Genomic DNA, 23,156 nt, shown 5'->3' with positions numbered 1-23,156 from the left:
ATCATGCTGTCTCATTAAACAACAGAAGGGAAGACAAATTCCAGCTAAGCAGTGATGAAAATGAGTATGCTGATTACCTTAATCATATTTTTGCTGAATAAATAGTGATCTCAGCAACAATTTCAAAACTTTTAGACGTGCCCTGTGAGTATATCATTTGTTTACATGACAAAATAGAGTGGGTACAGATGTACCCCCCTCCCTCCCCCCTACCCAGATAAACCTTGTTGTCAAGGTTTCATCACTTTTTTATGATTAAACTTTTTCAGAGGAGATTCAAGATTAGAATGGGCTGGTAAGGTCACTGGAGGAGGGCTTTAAGGCCTTCTTCCATCTCAGCAGGCTGTAAAATGACAGGAAAGAAAGAAACAGGCACCAGAAGGGAGGAAACAGGCACCAGAAGGGAGGAAAAAAGAGTGGAGAAAAAATTAAAACACCAAACAGGAACATTTGCTATGTAGTACACAATTCTAACTATATGCTAACCATACTGTATGAAACATATAAAAAAAATGAACAAGCTACATGGGAATTTCTACATAGTACTGCTTTCAAACAATACTGAAGCCCAAAGACAAGCAGGTTTAGTATCACACTGTAGTTGTTTTCTGTGATTGGTTGATTTTACTATCACATGCCATACAGCATTTTTACATTTTTTTTTTTTTTTTTTTAATCACAGATTTCTGGTTGCTGTTTTGCCAAAGTCTGCCCAATCAAAGAATAATCCCCTGCTTTTTCAGCCTCCGGATATTGAAGAAGAAAGTGCCTACTTAAACAGTTTTAATTCTTTCTACTGAAGCAGCCTAAAGATGAACAAGTACTACATGCAGTTCTTACAGGCCAGCTGACTTTTGAAGACCTATAAAGAAACAGCATACTTTGTGAGTCAATGACACGAGAAATTTAGGTGAAGAATCTTAATGAAACATGAATATTAATGAATATTAATGAAACATGCAGGATCAGCAGACAAATCACACGAGTCTGCTATGCCTGACTTGTAAAACATTTATTATGTATCGGGGTCTCCTGTCCTCTCCAACGACCTGCATATTAATTACCAACAGTGATTATATTTTGTCGTCATTAATAAAAAAAGTGAACATTTTGGCCCTGCATGTAATGAAAAAAAAATGCACATCTCTCAGCCAATCAGAACTGAGCATTCAACAAAGAAATGGATATGAAATGAAAACTTGAATGTTCATGATTTCTCGAATGGATTTGGTCGAATGGATTAGATCCCACTACTTTTATTTACATTCTTATATGTTGAAATGTTTATATGAATGTGAATATATAGCCTACACTGTACATGTATGTGCATGTATGTATGCATGTATGTACACTCCATGGCCACCTTACTACGTTACTAGTTACACCTCCCTGTTTACGCAAACAGCTCGCTCCTCCAGACAGTGAATCATGTTGTGACTCATTTCATAAAGCATGCAGACAGGGTCGAGAGTTTCAGTTACTGTTCAACTAAACATTAGAATGGGCAAAACATGTGATTTAAGTGACTTTGAATGTGTTATGATTGTTGGTGCCAGATGTGCCAGTTCCAGCATCTCAGAAACAGCTGCCCTTCTGGGATTTTCTACACTATTTGCTACACTATCTAGATTTTACAGAGAGTGGTGCAATAAACAAGTAAACGTATCGTAACCCATGAATGATGCAGGCAGCCCTGGGGCCAATCAGTAACAAGATGCATCATCCCTCTGAGCTTCATCCAAACTGGACCAATGGTGTAGCAGCTATGGCTTTTAAGAGTTTGAAATTTTAACCTTTAATTATAGCGCCCCCATCCAGCAAATTCTTATATTTTTTTAAACATCAGAAAAGCCAAAATGCATCATCCCCACAAGTTTCATCTAAATTGCACTAGTGGTGTCTGACATATCATATTTGAGTTAAAAAATTGCACTTTAAATCATAGCATTAGGCAAATCAGTGGACCACAGTGCGAAGATGCATCATCCCTCCAAGTTTCGTCCAAATCAGACAAGGGTTGTCCGAGATATCACCTAAGATACCATGTTTGACAGTTGGAACGGACGAGATTTTGTCTATTTTTTTCTCTAGGAATAAGCTGGACTGGACAGGCAAGCAACAGGGCGAGTGAGTTACAGAGGGGAATTGATTCTTTAAATTAAGCTCAGAATGCTGTAGCGTGGCTGACACTAATCGAATAATCTTTACGCTGGAAGCATATGGCCACTGTGGTAAAAATAATTCTGGAGTTTCACTGACAGCAGCAGGGTGGGGTGGGGGGGAGCCTGAATCCTATTTTGAGCAATGGTCGTTTGACAGCTCTCCAGCAACTACCTAACAATGGATTTCAGATGCGCGACAGCTGGAGGTGAATTTGTTATTCAGCAGGGATGGGTAGCGTGGGGTTTGAGATCTGCCAGCGGATTACAGCATGCCTTCTAGTTGATCGTGGGATGATTTTGAGAAAAAATACAGAATAAATTGGGGAATATATACACATCAAGTTCAACAGAGTTCCAATCACACACATCCAGGCATTGTAACAAGCTTGACTGGCATTAATAAATCCCTGGACCCGCCACAACTGCAATACTCATTTATTTTGTTGATAGCGTCAAATACTGTGCAGCCTGACACTAATTAGTAAATTAGAATAGGACTAATTTTGTCTGGCATTGTACCATTTATATTTAGAAAAAAATGCTCAGTATTGGTTGAATTTTTTTTTTTTTCATTGTTAGAAAACTTGAATCCTCCATGTGCCAGACTGTCAAATCCTTTCTCTGCAAAATAATTCTTCCAAGTCATAATTTAATTACTTTGCAGCAATGTTACAGATAGTGATGGTGATGCATGTCTGCACACTGTTGGACTGTTGAATAGAAGAAGAACAGAAGAATAGATTTATGATATTTCATACTTTGCTCTGTCAGGATCCACAGAAAGCAAGATTGAACATTATCGACTGCTGGACATGAGAAAACAGACTCCAGCTACGGCACAAAGTGGGGTTACAATGTGAAGTAGTTACAAAGCAGTTCTCAGTAAGGCCTGTTTTATATCAAAATGAAAAGTCAAACATATTGATCAGTAAGACACTGGCAGGATTTTGCAACTGTATGACCATCATGTGAAAGCATTTTTGATAGCAGTAAGTCACATATTAATGCACACATTGGAACATACCATGAAGATCATATAACATGCCAACAGGGTGGATGAACCAAATCACAACACCATGAGAAGTGGTAGAGGATGAGAAGCACAAGGAAATATGGATAATCCACAGGTCTGGTGCATATTGTATACTGTATATATATGTAAAATAAATAAAATAAAACAGTATCTGAAAAACAGCTGCATGACACAAATTTTTGACTTTCTGAGATGAAAATGGCAATTGCTAAGAGGACTTTTATAGTGATTTTTCTTTTTTCTTTTTTTGCTAGGCAGCTTTGCACTTTTAACTGTAATTTTTTTAAACTTCATTACCCAGAAATCATGTAATGTGATGTCAGTAAACTGCGCACTCCTCTGACCTATCTGGCCCAAGATGGTGAAAAAAAAATGTTCAAGGCATTGTTTGGTGAGTCCAGCTTTCTCTCTGAGCTCGCTATTGTTTAGAAGAAAGACATGTATTCCACTCTTAATTTCTGATTCATAATTTCCTGTGTGCCAAGAAGATATTCAATTTGGGGAAATAAGGTGAAACTACGGGGTCTCAATTAGTGGAGATGGCATCTTTCATGTAGCTGTTATGAATATGCATTCAAGTAAAGTGTTGTCAAAAAATCTAAATAAATGTACAGTAATAATAGAAAAACGTACCTCTGGGGTTAGCCATGAAATTTCTAAGTGTCACAAATCTGTTTTAAACTTTGTATGGTATTTGTTGTATGCACCATCACTCTGTATTACTCTACCCGTCTTTCCAAGCTCTGTATTACTCATCTTTTTCTCATCCTCTTCTCTGGGCAGGCACATGATCAAAGAGTCGCTTCATCTAGCTAATTACAATTAACCAAGAGTGCAGTGTTACCAAGATATTTAAGATAGTGACACTGCAGTAGTGCGGGGTGCTGACTGTGCAACTAGGTCACAGTAACTGTTGTTGGACAACTCCTTTCAGTCCCTTTGGACCGCCCTGCCTTGCTTACTTTGCATAGCTGGCACTATTATGTTCATTATACAGAACCAAGATTTTGAGGCAATATACTATAGATGGGCAATTTTGTTAATGACCATCAGTATTTGTTTCACAGTACATTTTTTTTTTATAGCACACTCTGTTATCCACATTGATTTTGTCCCTGATGTCGATCCCCATCCCTGCTGAAAACACTACTGCCTGTCTCCATTATCACAAAATGTTGTAGTAATTGTAGTAATTGTTGTAATGCAGTACTGTGTATGTATGCACTGTATATATTATGTATCACATCTCTTGAAATACCATGATTAATTATGATGATGGAGTGCATCCAAAGTGGGAACAGGTGTAAAGGGCAAAACCAATTACAACTGTGTGAGTTAAACATCATTTGAGTCCCTTATGTTAAATCAGAGATTTGATGTTTAAAAATCAAAGTTAAAGTGGTAATCCTCAATCCTCCTTTATTTTGGTAACGCTTTTTTTTAAAGTTTCTTTTTTTTTTTTTGCCATTCCTGCCTTTATTAAGTAGTTCAAAGTAGAGAGAGACAGGAAAGATTAAGGACAAAGAGAGGGGGGTGGCATGCAACAAAGGTCCCGGACATTGTATGGACATTTATTTCTATGAAAATTTTTCTATGAAAATTTTTCTGATTATTAATTAAATGTTTAACAAGGTTTATGTAACAGTGAAGTCAAATTTCTAACATTTATTTTACTTAGAGGGTTTTTAATATATTGTTATTTATTAAAATGCTAATTTATATTGTCCTGTTTTGGCAATGCAAGTAGAATGACATACACCAGGATAAACGTTTGATATGGCTATAGGTACAAAACAAAGTGTGTAATGTCTGATTGGAAAACTAGTACACTCTCCTGGGTAATGTCTGTGTAATGTGTGTTGCACTAGCATGGGTTTAAATCCCCTCATGCCATACGGTTACATCTCTTCACCCTTTCTTGCCCATCTTCACTGGAAACTAAACTAAATACTGAGGGAAGCTGACTTTCCTGTGAAATAGCCTCAAATGAACGTCATGCCCTAGCTAACACTTAAGGCTACTTCCAACTTGACACAAATGAACCGAAGACAACCGCTGCTGCTACCTGCATCTCTCACACCCACCACCACCCAGTATCCTCCTGTGGGCTCTCTTTCTTTATGGTTACCCATGGGGGGTTACATTGATCTCTCCATGCACTTGCTTTTGGCTGCCTTTAAATTGCGCTTCGCAGGGAGTCTTACGAAACACAGCCTTGATGCCAAAATAAAATCTATATTTACATTTCCTCTCTATAAAAAGTTCATATTCAATATGGGAGTTGTCTGACTGAAATATACAGTATATATTTTGACAAATACTTGGGCACTTTTATCCAGCGCATACATTTTTAGTCTGAATGGCTCCAGCAGGAATCAAACCCCTGACTATTTCAGTGTTAGTGCCATGCTGCAGCCCATTGAGCTATATGGGACCAATGGCCCATAAAGTTGCATATTCAACCAGCTCAGCAGCCTTGTGCTTAAAGTATCCACTTAAACCTGCAATAAGTGATATCAGACCATATAACCAATCTTGAACCTATTGTGTGCAATGTAATGTAATGGATATAAACCAATATCCACACAGCAGCCAGCTGTGTTGCTGTTTTCAGCTCTTTTCTAAAGCTTGTTGTCAAATTCCGCTCTGGAGCGAAGCTCCTCCCGGTCCAATCAGTAGCTTTACAATTTTTTTAAAACTAGCTTGGCTCCTCCCTTGCTGTTTAAAAGCATCCCTCACCCCCTCCCATTCCTGAACATTTTCGAGCGAGCGAGCAGACTTAATAAACCAGTAAACTGGCTACCTACCTCTTCACTTGTCATTGTTTGTGGCACACATAACCTTCAGCAGGAGAAAGTTCTGTGAGACCGGTAACCAGCGACACTTCTCTGTAGGTACGTTTAGCTTAGCCATTAGCCTTATGCACGGTGCTTTGCAATGTTTGTCCTTAGTAGGCCTCCGTAGTGCAGTGGGCATGTGGCTTTGCTGTGAGCTTGTTTACAAATGTCTTGCAGTTTCTGTCACCCTCTAGTAGTCAGAAAAAGTCACTTATTGCAGCTTTAAGGCTAGCCTATAGTTTCAAGTGTTGCCATAGCTTGCTTACGGTGTCTATGGCGGACGTTTAGCTTGGAGTAACAATGGCAGCGGATAGTGATTTGGAGCTGGACATGGCTTTGATGGGGAAGAAGAGCTAATTTGGCTGTCATTGAAAAGGAGATGTGCTCCATGTTGTCTTCACTAACCCTAACCCTAATCAACCAGAAACACGCAGGAGGAAATACGAAGCGGCTCAAGCGGACCAATCACAGTTCTTGCGGTCTTGCGTCACCCTACGCATACTTACATTTTTGGAGACAGCAACATTATGATATTGAACCATAATTTAGCCTTTAGTCATAGCTTGGCACTCAGTCTTGCGAAGGTGCTGCAGGAGTAAAGCACCTCCAGACTATCTAGAGGCGGACTGTAACTTGAGCGAGAATATCATACAATGTGAAAATCACTAACATTTCCGAGATCAGAGTTCTGGCATTTCAAAAGTTATTGGTGTTAAAAAACACCACACCATGTTTCATCCCCATTTATTTGTTTATGTTTCAAAACAAACACTTTTTCTTTTTGAGTCCCTGTGTGTGTAAACTCCAGCTATTATTTTCAACTCCCTTCAGGTGGCAGCATCTCATTAGGTACCACTTTGTGGGCTTCAGAACATTCTTGTTTGACGGTGGCTAGTTTACATGCACAGACTTTACCTGCTTGTTCAAGTATCTGGTAACCAAGTGGACGCATATAAACATCATAACTTGGTTAGAATAACGCAAGTAAGCTCATGCTCTGATTATGAGAAACCCAGTTAAGCTGCCTGGCTTACTCCGATATTAAAGAAGTTACTGTGGCATGTATCTACACACTTTTTTTCACTTTCTTTTCACCATCTGGCCAAACTCAGACTCGCTCGGCGTTATGAGTACATTTTGGTGTCAACACAAACTTGGATATTGGGGTCATCATTTCTTTCCCATGTATTAGAAGTAACCTACTATTGCTCAGTCAAAGAGGGAGGGGGCTGCTGGCGGCTGTATCTTTTCATACTTTTTTTTTCATACCGCTGGCAGACTGTTCTATCTGTAGGCGGGACAGCACAAGTGGACAGGAATATTCTGTTAATTGGTTTATTCACAGCAAGAAGGAAACTCAATCGCAGGGTATCAAACAGCTTGACCCAAATGAGACCATAACCAAAGTATAACTCCTACAGTTTGTGGTGTAGTCTGATACATGATAATCTTTGATACCTGAAAAGGCAATTTGATTCCTCTAATATTAAAGTAGCTACAAGATTATGATGATATTTCTAGAAATCCTACTATCAAAAAGTACATCTGATTAAAGATAAGAGATAAGTTGATTAATGTTCATGCACAGAGAACCCACCCCATTTAACAAGCCATGAGATTATTATCCCTGCACTAATTTCTCCAGCACTAATTTCATCTAACTTCTAACTTCTAGTCTGCAGGAAGAAAATGAATGTTTCCATAGAAACAGTATCTTTGACATGACTTGAGAGAATTGATAAACAAGTAAACGTGTCTGAATTTGAGTTTTCAAATTGATAGGAAATCTTTCCCTTGACAGACTGTCTATGCCTCTGGAGGCTTTGTCAGCTGGAGCCATATTTTGCAAAGGTTGCTGGCAATCTCTAGAGGTGCCATTACAAAAATATACTTAACCTTATCTTTACATACCTGCAGTGGTGAATGAATCAGTTTTCCCTTATTTTCACAAGGAAAATTAAATTTTCACAATAAGTATTTTTGAACAAAAAATGCTATAACAAACAAACAGAGACAGATGGATAGACAGAGACACAGGTAGATAAATAGGAATAGGCTGACAGATACAGGTAGACTAGACACAGATAGATAGACATATAAAGCCTACTTTAATGAGGACATCAAAAGAACAACAAGGAGTGGGAGCTCTTCCAGAGTCTTTATGGATCTCCTCTGTAAGAAACAGGCTCATTTGGCTTTTTTTTATAGATTTGAGATCACTTTAATAGAGTGAGTAGTTCCTGAACACAGCTTAATTACTTTCTCAACATTGACCATGAGGAAGAAACAGCAAATTGATTTCAGTGTGTGAGTGTCCTGGGGCTCATTGGGCTAAGAGCTAAGGGCTTCTGTGTCGCAGCTGAGTATCCCTCTGCCCCAACTTTTCTGCTATTTTCAACTGTAAACCGTTGAATAAGACAGAAATGTCATTAAAATGAGCTTAAAACATTATTTTTTGATACTATAATGCTATTAGTCTTATTTGACACAGCTATTTGTTCAAGCCACTTCATAAATCATACTATAATGGGTTCACAGCAGCAGATTACTTCAAATGTAAATAAATGTTATTGCAAGTATCAAAAGGGTTGCACCAGATGAAACTCATGGTAGTACCTCTGTGTCATGAGTATACCTATTTTCAATGGACTGCATGTTACGAAATGCAGTGCAGGAGAGTTTCACTTATCAATTCTGACAAATCAATTGTTTTCATTTTATTCTTCGACTTAGGGAACATTTCCCAACGGGACCTAAAGATCTTCAGGACCTCTGGTCTGAATTTTGACCAATTTAAGGCATTTTTGCCTCCTTGAAAATGGAGTCAACTGTAGAAAAGACAATGCCTTTGTTCTTTATTTGGATACTTTTTATCTAATGCTGTAGCAGTTGATCGTCTTCCTGAGGTCTATATGCAGTAATGTTAGAAAACTTAACAAATATTAGACAGCACCATATAAACAATTGTTTCCATGTTTTAAATGGCTGTTTATCTGTTGTTTTTACTTCTTTTAATGTTCCATTTTATGTCCAGCACTTTGAGCTGCAAACCATATGAAAGGTGCTTTACAATAAAATGTATTATCAAAATAGATGAAAAACTATGCACTATCAGTTAGATTAATAAAGGAAAAGCAACAAGCATGCAAACAGAGAACAGAGGATGTTAACAGTGAAGAACTCCCAGATAGACATGTAGCAAATTGTACTGGTGAGTTTTTGTAATGTAAATTTGATATACTTGAGTGACAATTTAAAATCCAAAATATTCTCTATAACAGTTTTCTTCATACAGTGAGTCTGTTGCCTCGGTATCCATTACTTGCGTGTGTTGTGCAACATTCATCAAAATACCACATGTTTAAAATGGCTGATAAGACATCAGCCGACTCAGTATCTTGGGTGATTAGACTCATAGCAGCAATGTGGGTATTATAGACTGGGTTTTTTCCAGCTTCTTAATCTCTCCACCTAATCAATCACTAAATATTGAATAATCAATGTTACTTGGCAGCAGTCGGCCATTGGAGAGGCCAAGCAGCCAAAGGGATTAGTCAAGACCATAAAAGTGCATGTAAGTAAGCACATGCCACAGCAAGTTATTTCTGACTACAGCATCAAAACATTTCTGGTGTCCAGGGTCATTTTTCACATTTGTCAATTTTGCAGTTATAAACTATCAGCTAAGCAAAATGGTAATCAAATGCAATATAAGAATGTAAAGTCAGCATATAAAAAGGATTAACATGTTGGCCATCCCAGATAGAGAGAGGAAACTAGTAGAGCTAGCATCACCACACCAATCAATTCAGTAGTGTCTTGTTGGTGACAGACATTTAAACCGTGTAATTATGTATCAGAGAAATCAAATTACAGTTCAGGATCGTCTTTTACTCATTTTTAAATGAGCAGATGTCCAGGATTTTTGAAAAAATAGCATCTGAAAAAATTGTGGGTAACACGTTACAATAACCATCATTAATAAATGTTGAATTAATGATCATTTAATATGTATACATTTTTATTTGATGTTTAATTAACAACTAATTGGTGATTAGTTAATTTCCTACACGGTTTACTGGTAATAGTAAATTATATAGTGTAAATGATTTAATCATTACTCAATGACATGATAATAGATCAATTAATTATTAATATATTGTATCATAACTGTTTGATTGCCGTAGTTAACAGAACAAACAAAAAAACAAAACAAAACAAAACATAAATAAGCATTATCTTGGCCGTTATAGCCTAATGTTGCAACAGATGTTTACAATGTTTAGTAAATTCATTTCTGTTCAAGTTAAAATGATGCAAATTACTCCTCCTCCAGATGTACTGTTATGTTATTTTGTCTCAATTCCATTATTTAACCCAAAATTCCATTTATCTGTCAGTGTTTTGTGCAAAAAAAGAAAATGTGGGGCGCTGAACAGGTGCAGCATGATTGGTTAGAGCCCAAACCGGGCTGCTGTGTCCCTTACCTTTGGATACTGTTGGACAGGAATGAGAACTCTTTCGGAGAGCTTGACATTTTTATTGCTGATGATATCTAGGTATTTCTTCATGTCACCATCTTTTCTCAATTCATCACCCTCATACTTTTCGATTTCTGGAGCAAAACAAAAAAAAACAAAGAAAAAAGTCAGTCAACATTTTCAACAGTTATCATCCATGTCTGCTTTGAAGCTAATTGCAGTATGACAACTGAATGTCACAACAAAATCCCAACCAATTTTGCAAATGCATGTCATCACACACACAATCACAAATTAGACTTTTTTTTTATATGCTCCCATTAGATGATTAGCTGAAGATGGGGTATTGCACACTTAATGATCATCCTGCTGACTCCTGATACAGGACCTCTAATCTCAAAGAAACTGGCAGCAATCAAACCAGCACCAATCAAAACAACAATGGAGGCAGACAGCCAGACTCGGCTCGCTCTGCCTCACCTCACTGTAAACTGAGCTCCCATTGGCTATTGGCAGTCTCCAGTCTTGAATGAGTCTCTGATCCCCACACACCACAGGACTTGTTCAGGACCCGTGCAGGTGTCAGGTCGCACATACGAAACGTGTTTGATATTATCGGGGTGGCTCAGATCAGTCTGCGAGACAATCTGGGTGATTAAGATTGAATCTGTAAACTCCTCACACTACCAGATAATCTTTGCCAACCACCGATCCCGATCAGGATTTCCCCTTCTGATTCGGAAGGTGGGCAAATCTTGTGTAAATTGGCCATATAATCCTCTAGTGTGTCCCCAGCCTTGCTGCAACAAGATGAGGGTTGAGAGGTGGATATTAACTGTCTGGTTCAGCATATTGTAGCAGCCTGATAGACAGTCAAGCTGCACGGTCCCACAACACCCAGAACAGTGACATTTACTTGACTGATGTATTTTATAGCACTTGAGCTGAAAGTGACACACCGACAACACATTAAAGAAATGAAGCTATCACTTGTGCAACTAGAGGGATCTCTCTCTGTCACTCACTAATTAAAACTCAGTGGAATAAAGGATTATGAACCTGCAACACACTTCTTGGACTTCACAGACTTGGACAAGGCAGAAAGAACAACGCCTTGTTCTCTCTGTCTTGTCCACCCGTCCTTGAGCGAGTTCCTCTATTCAGACTCAAGAGTTAATTTAGACGAGAGCAATCCACCAACGTCTGAACTGTCCAAGGTCAATGGATGAAGCTGTGAGGGTAAAATGGACGGGTTTCCTTTTGTGGCAGAATGTAGAGGTATGTGTAGTCGTTTTTTGTAATTGTCTCCTGCCATTTGGACATTTCATTATAGACCAGAGGTTTGGCAAAAGAGAAGGGCTAAATTCTTTATAACTAACCAACATATTGTTTTAAATTTGATTTCACTTTGTTCTCTCAGTCTCCAGCAGGAGTATTTCTCTGTCGCTCCAACTGTTGACCAGTGAATGACGGAAAGGATGGAGTAAGTATTTTTTTTAGTCAGCAAGTAAAGTACCTGCTATAAGTAGCTCTACAGAGTGAATCCACAGAGAGTCATGCTAAGCCTTCAAAGTCTCAGAGTTTGGCTAAGGATCAGTTTCTGTGTGGAGATACGACAAAATTCGAGTGCCAGGCTGAAATAACGTTCTGCTTTATGTTCCCAGTGACTGGTCTTTTTGAGGTAGTTTTTCCTTGATGTAACCCTCTGGCCATCCATAACTCTCGCTTAATGATCCCTCAGTTCCAAGCAGTTCTGACATTCACTCATTACAGTTTTTGATGGCCTATGGTTTCATTTTTACACAGAGAATTAAGGTAATTTGTTTGATATTTCTATTGTCTATTAAATCTCAAAGACCTGAGCTCCCTGAATGCTACAACCCCCAAAGCTTGAACTGCATGGATGTTTCTCAGCATGACAGAATCTCTTTGACTGTATCACTTGTCTTAGGAAGATCCTTTAAATTGGAGCACACTGTCATTTTTTCTTTCTCTGTCCGTTTCTCTCAAACGACTCTCACAAAAGCTGCCAAACTGATCTCAAACTGAGAAGACGTCGACATGGGAGACACTGCAAGTGAGTGAATGTTTAAAAATGCCTCTCAGTAATAAAGGATGTGTGTGTGTGTGTGTGTGTGTGTGTGTGTGTGTGTGAATTTGCCTCAAAAGAATCAGTGGCAGATGGTGGGCAGTGTTGAGGCATCACTCCTATAAACGGCCTCTGGGCTACTTACTGAAGCAAGAGTTTTATTTACTACGTGTGAGGACTTCTTTGTGGTGCCATTGTAATCTGACACTATATTGTTAACAAATCATGTGAGCTCATGCCAAATACAGACAAAAAATGAAATCATATGCTTGGGTATTTCTACTTGTCCCCCAGTGAGGCTGTGCTGAAAAGGATTATAACAGGTAAGCCCAGCGGTAATGCTTATTCATACCAGCACCACCTGCCACTGGGTGTAGACTGTGCCCAAAACCGCTTGCTGAAGCTCCAGGTTCGCTGTTTGAAAGACCTCTCCAACCTCTTATTCCCTACGACCCGCTGATTCCATACACTCTGACTTGCAGTGTGGCACTTCGTTTTTACCAGGTGTCCCAGGAGAGCAGTAGCTTACAAAATATGCCTTAAAAATGGCTTTTATGTGGCCCGCCTGGAAAGATAAATCAAACACAACACTGTACTTCTGTTCCTTACTGCACAAGCTACTGTAGGAGAAATGTAACTACATATATGTATATTTTGAATCAATTCTGCTTTTTAGGCAGTGTATTGCACAGTGACATTAAAGATATTAAATATATTTAGAGGGGTGGAATGTTATTTATATATTTTTTTTTGTATAATTTTGGACAGTTGAAAGAGTTACTTGATGATTTATCAAGATAAAAATACTGCATCTGCTCCACAAACAGTAAGAGTAAAGAGACTGGATCTGTGAACACAGTGACAGTACCAAATGCAAATTTTCAGCAATAGAGGTACATTTTCATGTTCGTTTCTGCTAGCAGTACAATGAAGCTCATTTGAATGTAAAAGTGCAAGCAAACACTCCTGGAGTTTACAGTCGATCTCCAGCTCCAGGTTTTGTCTAGGTTCTGTTTCTTGATATCCTCACAGATTAGTTCTGGTTTTCAGGCTTTGGGGGATAATTTTGTTTTAGGGCATGTTTTCATCTTGAAGTATTTTCACTTTAAGATGGATAGCATTAATATTATTTGTATAAAATAATACCATAACCACCACCATAAATAACATTAGACTTTTTGGAACAGTGGGTAGTGGAATATACCTTCATTCCGGTATGCAGCCCACTATTAAAATCAGAGAAGATGTGTGTGTGTGTGTGTGTGTGTGAGAGAGAGAGAGAGGGAAAGAGAGAGAAAGAGAGAAAGACAGAGAGAGAGTATATAAATCTGGAGAAACATTCAAACTCACATCATTAGGTATATGGTAGGAAGCGATGGAAGCCTAAAGATCTGAGAAGCGAGGCTGTGCGTAGAAGGTCACTGGTTCCAGTCCTCACACAGGAGGGGAAAATCTCAAGGGATGGAACTGAATGACTAGCTGCCCCACTCCCCCCCCCCGCCCCCCTCCACTCCACCCTCTCCTCCGTCTACAGCTACTACTGAGGTGCCCTTGATCCCTGCTATTGCGCTGTCCAAACTGCTTCAGTGGAGCTGCTCACTGGCCAAGAATAAAGATTGCGGCTTTACTGGGTGGGCAGCTACCAGGTAAATGTGTGCAACTGTATGAGTTAAGCGGCAAGGTGTTGCTGAGAAAAGAGCAAATGTGCTCAGTCAGTCTTCCATGGCTAAAGGTTAAGTATGTGCTTTAGTCCGCTGCGCCACAGAGCATCAACACAGACTCAGAACAGTTAGGAGCTCTTTTATCCTCCACACCAGTACAACTCCAAGGAATACTGCGTTTAAATGGCAGCAAACTGCATTCAAATTTAAATAAGCACTAGTATCTCTTAGAAATGTAGACATCAAATCTTGAGAATGAGTCATAGCACTTTCAATTGTGTGTATATACGTATATACACATATACATACAGTACATACATATATTTTTTTAACAGGTGCAACTTGCTAATGGAAAATAACTCCCACCTGTCAAATACAACTATAACTCAAAATCCAAGTCTCTTCCCTCAGAAACTCAGCTGTTGCCTTTAAGTTGTTAATTCTCACATCTTGTTTTTATTGGATTTCATTTGCTTGTTTGCCATACTATTATACCATGCAGTTTGACTTACATTTGTGTAAATCAATAATGTATTACGTTAGTTACGTTACTGTGCCAGTGCTGAATAAGTTCAGTTTGCTTCACTGCTATGCAAAGACAGAATTACTTCCATATGTATACAACATTTGTGTTCTTTCAATCCTGGATGATCTTGCCGGAGTCAAATTGGCTCCCCACTGCTTATCTAGGGGTTTATGGTTTTCTGATGGGCCAACAGAAAATAATGATCCAGAGACCGCTTCACACAGTAATACAGGAAGGAAACAATACAGTAATTAATTGCTTCCTATTAAAGTTAATTTATTTTTGTGCCTGACTCGGACCCCTTTTATTTCAAAATCAAAGATAAAATCGAACACATATTATGTCTTGCTAATCTGTGCTGTGCTCTCATGCTGTGGGGAGACACTTCGAGTGACAAGCTAAAACAGAGCATGCTGACAAACCTCAGTACAATATAACACAACACTTGGGATGCATTACAATTGCTTTGCTGCTATCTAACATGCTTTTTGTAGACAAAAATGCATATGCATATTTACTACACAGCTCACCTTATATTTTGCAATGCTAGCTAAAAGGTTGGATCACTGCAAACAGCAAAAAAGGCAAGCATGAAACAAAAACTGCAGATACTGAGTTAATGAAAAAACACATTTGACACAAACTCCATCAATGCATTCTGCACAGCCAGCAACTAATCCTTATCAAGTTAACACACCAATAAATATTTTCCAAATTATGGAAAAAAATTAATAAATACAAATTCTAAAGGTCTTTCAAAGGACAGTGCGTTGGCTGTTTGGTTTAAATTATTAATAGATTTCTTCTACCTATTGAATGGTGTTTCTATAATCTTGAATTCTCAATGGGAGCAAATGTGAATCAATTAATTACCCTCCAAGGACTGATTGCTTGTGCACATCAAACATAGAAAGAGGTTGTTACACACAGGCCCTTTATTTTTTATTCTTATTTCATTACCGTATGAACTCTGGGAGACTGGACTGGGTAGAGGGAATGGACTAAGAGATCTGTAATTAATTTTTGCCTTTTTCTCTTTCTGAATGTGAATGTGTGTGGCTGTGAATGTGTAGCATTGTATGGCAATGTGCTGTTTCTGCGTTTTTAACTGAGCTGCACTGAGTCAAGCTACACTTAATTGTTGACATGGTAATATAAAGTATTGAATCTTGAATCTAATTATAGTGCCATCTTCAAATTCTCTGGTGTATGTGCAACGAAAGCTCAAGTGAAAAAAACAAATTACTATTCATGCAAATTACATATTAGAAAGCAAGCAAACCGTGCACGTTTTAATCATATTGAGGTTTCAATGATTTAGCTATTTACTGCAGTTACTCACAGCCAAGGAAGAATGGGAAATCTCAAACTATAACTATGACAGGAGCATCAGAAAGTATTTTGGCACACGGCTGCTTGCTCCATTCCTATTGACGCATGTGATATACATGAACTGGTGATTTTACATTATTTTTCTCCTTATTTCTTATATGTTACTGGGTTTCAAGTGATGTTCAATCCAAATCACATATTTTTAAATTGTTGATTTTAATCTGTTGCGTTTGTTACAGTACATCATTGTGCAGTAGTAGTGATGAATAAGTTTGACATTTATCTTTTATTTTTTCAACCCTGTTTTGCTCAAATTGGCTTCCTACTACTTTTCTAGGGTTTCAATGCCTTGTTTGATGGGAAATCTACTGAAACTTCAGTTATGTTGGATGACAGATATCAGCACAGTGGGGTGCACAGAAAAATGCAGAGGCTGATGGATTTTAATCAGCTCTGAGCAGAGAGTAAATGTAAGGTTGCACAACAGAACTCCCAACCGGTCTGTAACAACATGAATCAACAAATCACATTTTACAACAGAAAATTTGGTGAAATCGGGGAGGACTATGGCTCGGTCAATGTGTCAGTTTGTCTGTTCATTCATTTGTTCATTAGTTTGTATTTTCATTAGTTCTTTCGTTAGTCCGTCACATGCGATACAGACACTGCTAATTGGATTTTGACAAAACTTGGAGGAATGATGCATCTCAGCACTGTGTTGCAGTTTTTTTTTTAATTAAACTGTTTGGCCCAAGGGGGGCGCTACATCTTTTGTTTGTTCATACATGTGTCACATGCAATATCTTCGACACCAGTGATCAGATTTTGACAAAACTTGGTGGAATGATGCATCTCACCGCTGCATTTTGGTATTTTCAAAATTACATTGATTGACCAGTGGAGGGCGCTACATTGGTGGTTTGTTCATCCTTGTGTCATGCACAATATCTCAGGCAACACTGATTGAAGTTTGATTACATTTGGGAGAATGATCCATGTTACCACTGCATTTTGGCAAATTATACTGATTAGCCAAAGAGCATGTGTCATGTGTCAGACATGATATCTCAGACTGGATGAAATACGTAGCTGTGATGTTCTACTACATTAAAAGATCAAGCATGTCAGAGTTATTGATTTTTTTTGCCCTTGCTCCAATGGCTAGCAATCACTTCACATCTGCCTCTAACAACTGAATATAAAGTGACGTACAAAGTAGCTTGCAATGCCTCAAAGTGTATGAAAACACCTGTATATAAAACATTTGTCCAGAGATAAGTTTTTCATCTAAATGATCTATCATTATGATAGCGATGTTGCTTTTGTATTAAATACTTGCTGCCATCCTTCCTCGTTTACTTGCACCTGATCTTGCTCTTGTTTTGTTTAAAAAAAATCCATCTTCTGTCTGGCTCTTATTTCTTTACTTAGCACTTTCCTGTTATATGTGAACATTTAAGAGGCACAGTAATATAATCTGATATCTAATATCTATTGTCAGAGTGCTGCGGCTTTGACTCATGCACTCATTTCTATTGCTTGAAATGTTAGTGACCTTGGAATTTAATCTTATTCGACTGTTGCACTTATTGTAAGTCATTCTTGATAAGAGTGTCAGCTAAATGCCTAAAATGTAATGCAATGTCTGCCTTCCCTGAAATGTAATTTTTGTGCCCTTTCGATGGGCCATACTGTACCACTTGAGGTGGTGTTTATCTATCACTGCAATGAGTCACTGCAAGACATTAAGCAGGCCCTCCCACAATAGATCAGCTGAAAATGTGATCAACAATTTCTATAAATTCGAAGAGAGACAGAGTAAGTGCAAATCAATTCTTAGAGTCTATGGAGAGAATTGCACTCTGTTGCGAAGCATCGTCCAAAACAAATGTGAAAAACTGGTCTTTGTGTGTGTGTGTGTGTGTGTGTGTGTGTAGGAAGGCCTGTGCTCTTGTAATATGCATTTGCACCTTGAGTTGAAGCCTGCATTCCTGCGAAAAAGCACCTTTTATGAAACAGTGGAGTTTCTTCCTGCCTTTCACCTAACGTTAATCTATTCATAATTGGTAAAATCAACTTATCACCTTAACCATCACTCATCAAAGTCTCTCGTCTTAATATCTCTAATTTTTGTTCTACATTATTATTATGTGATGTGAGCCTATTTCTGGTGGACACTTGATTGAGCGAATTGACTCATTGTGGGTCCTGGGCTGAATAAGAACCCCGTGGCTAGACCTCTATTCTATTCTATTCTATTCTATTCTATTCTATAGTAGAGTAGGGTAAGCAAGGGAAACAACATGAGTTATCACATCAACAGAAGACTTTATAGTTTTATTCTTCTCTAATCTTGTTCTTCTTATATCTTTAATTAAAAACACAGAGAAAACTCCTAGAGATTACTTTCATATGTTCAAATTTGATCTGGAAATTAATCAGGGTGACAGGTAATGGCATTATCAAATGGCCAAGTGTATTTATTTTACATTTCAGCTTCAATTTCCATGCTTATCTTTTGTTTGAGACCCTTCGCCATTCAAATCTCACACAGCTTTGTTTGCGTTGTCACTCTGCCTACCAAAACTTGTGAGTACACAAAGGAGTAGCAGCGTTATATGCACACGCACTGTCAAAATGGTTGGTGACAATGTAAACTTTATCTAAACATCTAAATACATGTAGGAAAAAAAAGAACTCAAAGTGTAATGTGCTCAAACGTCTCCTTCACCCTAAAAATGGAAAGATAGTTTTTCTCCAAAGCCTCTCCAATGGTTCTTTCCTTGTCCATCAATCTCCTCCCTTCCGTCTCCCTGTCTGCTTTGCTTTCCACCTTATTAGGGATCCCATCGGTTTTCTGGGCGAGACCGGGCTACGTGGCATACAGGCGAGTCTCGCCCAGAAAACCGGTGGGATCTATAAAATGCTTCTTTTTCTTGTCTCCGGCTTCCGCCGTCTTTTCAAACAACAATCTGATTCTTTGGTCGGTGCCAAATTAAAGTGTAACACATACTGTGGCGGACTGGCAGAGTGGCATTTTCTGGACATTTGACATAAATTTGTGTGATGTTTGAGGACCAAATTTCAGCTCGGCGTTTTATCTTAACTGTAGTCTTGCAAGTTGCATCTGTCAGTTTGATAAGTGATTCAGTCCACACACACGTGCTCTCAATTTTAAATTGGCTGACTTTGTTGCCAATCAGGAGCACAGTTCTCAAGGACCCACATGTTGCTTTAGGCTGCAGAGTTTCACTTGATGGTGAAAAGTAGGGGAGACCGCTGAAAATCTATAATGACTTTAATGCATTTAAAGTTCAGTCTTTTTAGTTATCTTATTGTCCAAGTTGTATAAGTTATGCTGTCTGTACAGCACTTTGCAAAGACTATTTAAATAAAGCTTAGTATAAATAGAATAGACTAGAATAAAGCTTATCATCACTATCATAGAGGAGACAAGAAGGCTCTGTAATGATCTTGCACCTCACACTGCTCCCATCTGAAAGAGAATTCAAAACTCCTCTGTTTTCAAAGAACAGGGGCTGGAGGAGCTTTGTCCCCAACGGCTATAAATCAGCTCAGCAAGAAACAAATGATTTTAGAAGCAACATCATTCAAATACATAAGTAGTTCATTCCATATATACTGAGCTGTTAACTGGAAGCATGGTGAATCCATGTTTGTATGCAGTTTACTATTGTTCATGATGTGAATAATGCAGGATTATATGCTGTTCAGTGACAAATAGCTGTGAATATATAAATCTGTGAATGCTGTTTATCTTGCTGCCCACTGATATGCATGATTTGCACATCGTCCATGCATCATCCGTCTATGGTGTGAATATTTCTGTGTTGACCTATCCATGAGCATGGACTGACGAAAATGCTAACAATGGTGTGAATGTCGTTAAACTTATGAACATTGTTTTATATGCCGCCCACAGCTGAATATGTTAAACACTGTGTGTATTTTCTGAGTTGGCATGACAAGACTGACTGGGCTGACAGTTTATTATACTGATTGTCTACTATTATGCAAGATGTACACTATTTTCTCTGTTGGTCTTGCAAACTGAATGCTTCTCAGGACAAAGAATACTATTGTATTGTATTGTAGGCTACTATATTGTATTGTACTGCATTGTATTGTACCTTATGGTGAACTGTAAACAAGATAAATATAAAAAACACAGATAACACCCAAAGATGGAATTATCTATACCAGGAACTTGATAATATCTGCTATGAATGAATGAATGAATGAATGAATGAATGAAAAATCAATCAATCAGTCAATCAATCAATCAATTAATTGATGAAATAAGATTTACAGTTTTGCTGGAAGATCCTGTATAGCTCAAGTGAGATTGCTGGACAAGAAGAGTGCAAAACACTATTTTAACATGCTAAAAGCTTTTCACTGTGACAGATACGATTAGGACATTTTCTACAGTTGTGATTGTATCCTGGGCATATGAGTCAGCCTTGAGTAGATCTGGCAAAGTGTACTGTGGTGACAGGTGATCCGATCTGCATCACAATTAGCCACAAGAGCGGGATTGTCAGGTGTTTCATCAACACATTTGGGCAAGGAAGCTCAAGGGGCAGAACATTCATAAACACCCTTTCAAATCAGCGAGTGTTCGTTTAACATGCTGTGCAACTGGACAGCTCTGACACAACAGACTGAGAACTGTTACAAATTAATGTACAAGCAAGATTTGAGTGTTTCATTTCAACCATACACTGGGATAGAATCAATGGCTTGAATAAATGGGGTGTGCAGTCGCCTTCAAAATGGACAAGTTGGTGATCATAATCAGGATTTCAGATAGAGTTTTTATAAATGTGAAACCATAATCATGGCATGATACTCAAGCTATGATTGTAGATTATATTCTCTGCCTCTGTGTGGTTTAGACTCAGGCCAAAGAGAGCTCATAGTGTGGGTTTGCAGTGGAGTACGCAACAACAGCTAAATCTCTTGATTCATTTACTTGATAATCATTCTCAAATTAGTAATCTAAATGAGCTCCTGTGTTTGCTTTGCACTCATTAGTTTGTTGTTAACAAGTGGCAGATTCTCAGTATGTGGTTGAGACCGAGGCTACTGATAAGGGAGTACTACAGGCTGCAGGTTCAAGTTGATTACACTGCTGTTAGACAAGCATTTCATTGTAATGTCTGTACTATGCCTATGACAAATAAACTTGAACATGACAATAAGTCAGAGGAAAGTCTGCAGATCATCTGCCTCAACAGAATCTGGCTCCTTCTGTGACCTTGATCACAGTGATCAGTTCACTGTGACAAGTATTTATGTATGGAGGAGGTGCATCGATACTAAACAGAATCAATAGATTCACTTCAAAATTAAAATATTTCATGTTGCAATTGTCTTTGGTGTATCATAACCTATGACTCCTGATACAAACGCTACTGGTACTTGCATTTCAGCCTGCAGTGTACAGTGATCTCTCAGACACACAGACTACTTAAAAATGTCCCAATGCTGATGATAGCTGCTCAATAAGCTTAATCCTGAATGATGAACATTCAAGGAGGATGTCAAGTTTGCCAAAATATCACCAAGATCTTTTTCCTCACAATATGCATTAGCCTGTTTTAAACTAATGAAGTAATTAAAACATACTAATTTGATTAGAAATGACAACGTTGTAAAACAAAAGACAAACATCCTCACTTAAATCCTATTCCTCCTCAATGCTGAACGGCTACAGCAGCTGGTATAACAGTATCTTTTCATGGAGGATAAACAGCACAGTTTAAAGCCAATCAATCATATAATTAATGTAGACTGACTCAGTTGTCCTTTCATCATTTAAAATGTAATAGAAACAGGCAATAGCTGTGCCTGTGTTCTCCATATGAAACAGCACACAACTTCAACCCAACCTCGTGTTCCTGAAGCGGTACAGAACTGCTCTATGCAAATGTTCTGTCTATTTGCCTGTGTCGGTGTAGTGTGTCGATGTTTGACCTTGGAGGGCAGTGGGTTAGGCGACACAGAGGAGGAGGTAACAGCAGCTGATGCTACTACGACTTTAAACACACTTTACTTTCTTTGCCCGCTGCATTTCCCCGAAAAGTTCTGCATTGGAGCCAGCAGGACAATTTCGCACAATAGATTCACTGCCATCAACCAAGCACTAAGAGTCAAGGACGATGTATTTAAAAAAAAAAAAAATAACAACTCACATTAGGTCACTACACTTCCCAAAACACACTGCAATGGTGTTTTCTGTTGCAGGCAGTATGGTGAATGGACACTGATGAACATATTAGGCAAATCCACAATGCTCACAATAGATTTAATACCCATCACCGGCTTACCTTCCGCGAGCAGGCGCATCGCGTGCACAAAGGAGGGGTCCAGGCTATCTTTCTCGGCCACCAGTTCAGGTAAGTACTTATCCTGATGCATTGTTATTACAGCGGACCTCTTCACCGCCTGTGCAGGTGAGACGACAGGAGTGCTGAGCGGCGGAATGCAACTACCCTTATTGCTCCTGCTCTTGGTACAGTACACCAGTCTTTTTGGATATAGCACAAGCAAACTCCCCCCCCCCAAAAAAAACTAGTCGTCCCAGGTCTCGGAGCTGCCTGACTAGAGGGTGAATGTGATTCAGAGGTGTGAGCCCATCTCTGCCACCGCCGCTGCCTCTCCTCGGCACCCCGCCAGACACTCCGGCTCACTCACTGGATCTGCAGACCGTGTTGCTCCCCGCCCCTCACTAACATTATTGGCCATATCTCGGACAGGCGCGGCCGGGAAACAAAGATGGTCCCCGCTGAGTGCATACCAATTGGGCAGCGGGGTTAGCGGGGAATGAAAAGTTGAGGGTTGCGCTTGGTCCGGCGGGATGAATTTGATCCTTGCAAAAAACTGTAGCTTCAAAGTGGGCGTTCCAGTGTTGACCATGCAGCTTCCACTGATGATAACTTCATTGGAAGTTTTCTGCAGAAATGTACTAACCCTGTGATAAATCTTCTAAGGATGCTGCACACTCTTAGA

General features: G+C 38.8%; 1 protein-coding gene across 1 annotated transcript in view; it reads right to left on the bottom strand.

The window, feature by feature from the left end:
* The window catches only part of khdrbs2 (KH domain containing, RNA binding, signal transduction associated 2), a 58,218-nt gene extending 35,653 nt beyond the window's left edge, over positions 1 to 22,565 (bottom strand). The window contains exons 1-2 of the mRNA XM_071913650.1: positions 22,475 to 22,565; positions 10,520 to 10,647 (exon numbers count right to left, since the gene is read on the bottom strand). Coding sequence (XP_071769751.1) covers positions 10,520 to 10,647; positions 22,475 to 22,565 — 219 coding nt within the window. The remainder of the gene's footprint in view (positions 1 to 10,519; positions 10,648 to 22,474) is intronic.
* Between the last annotated feature and the right edge of the window lie 591 nt (positions 22,566 to 23,156).

Source organism: Centroberyx gerrardi, chromosome 15 (assembly GCF_048128805.1).
Source record: "Centroberyx gerrardi isolate f3 chromosome 15, fCenGer3.hap1.cur.20231027, whole genome shotgun sequence".
Classification (NCBI taxonomy): domain Eukaryota; kingdom Metazoa; phylum Chordata; class Actinopteri; order Beryciformes; family Berycidae; genus Centroberyx; species Centroberyx gerrardi.
The sequence above is the reverse complement of the archived record's forward strand: the minus strand, read 5'-3'. Positions and strand labels throughout refer to the sequence as shown.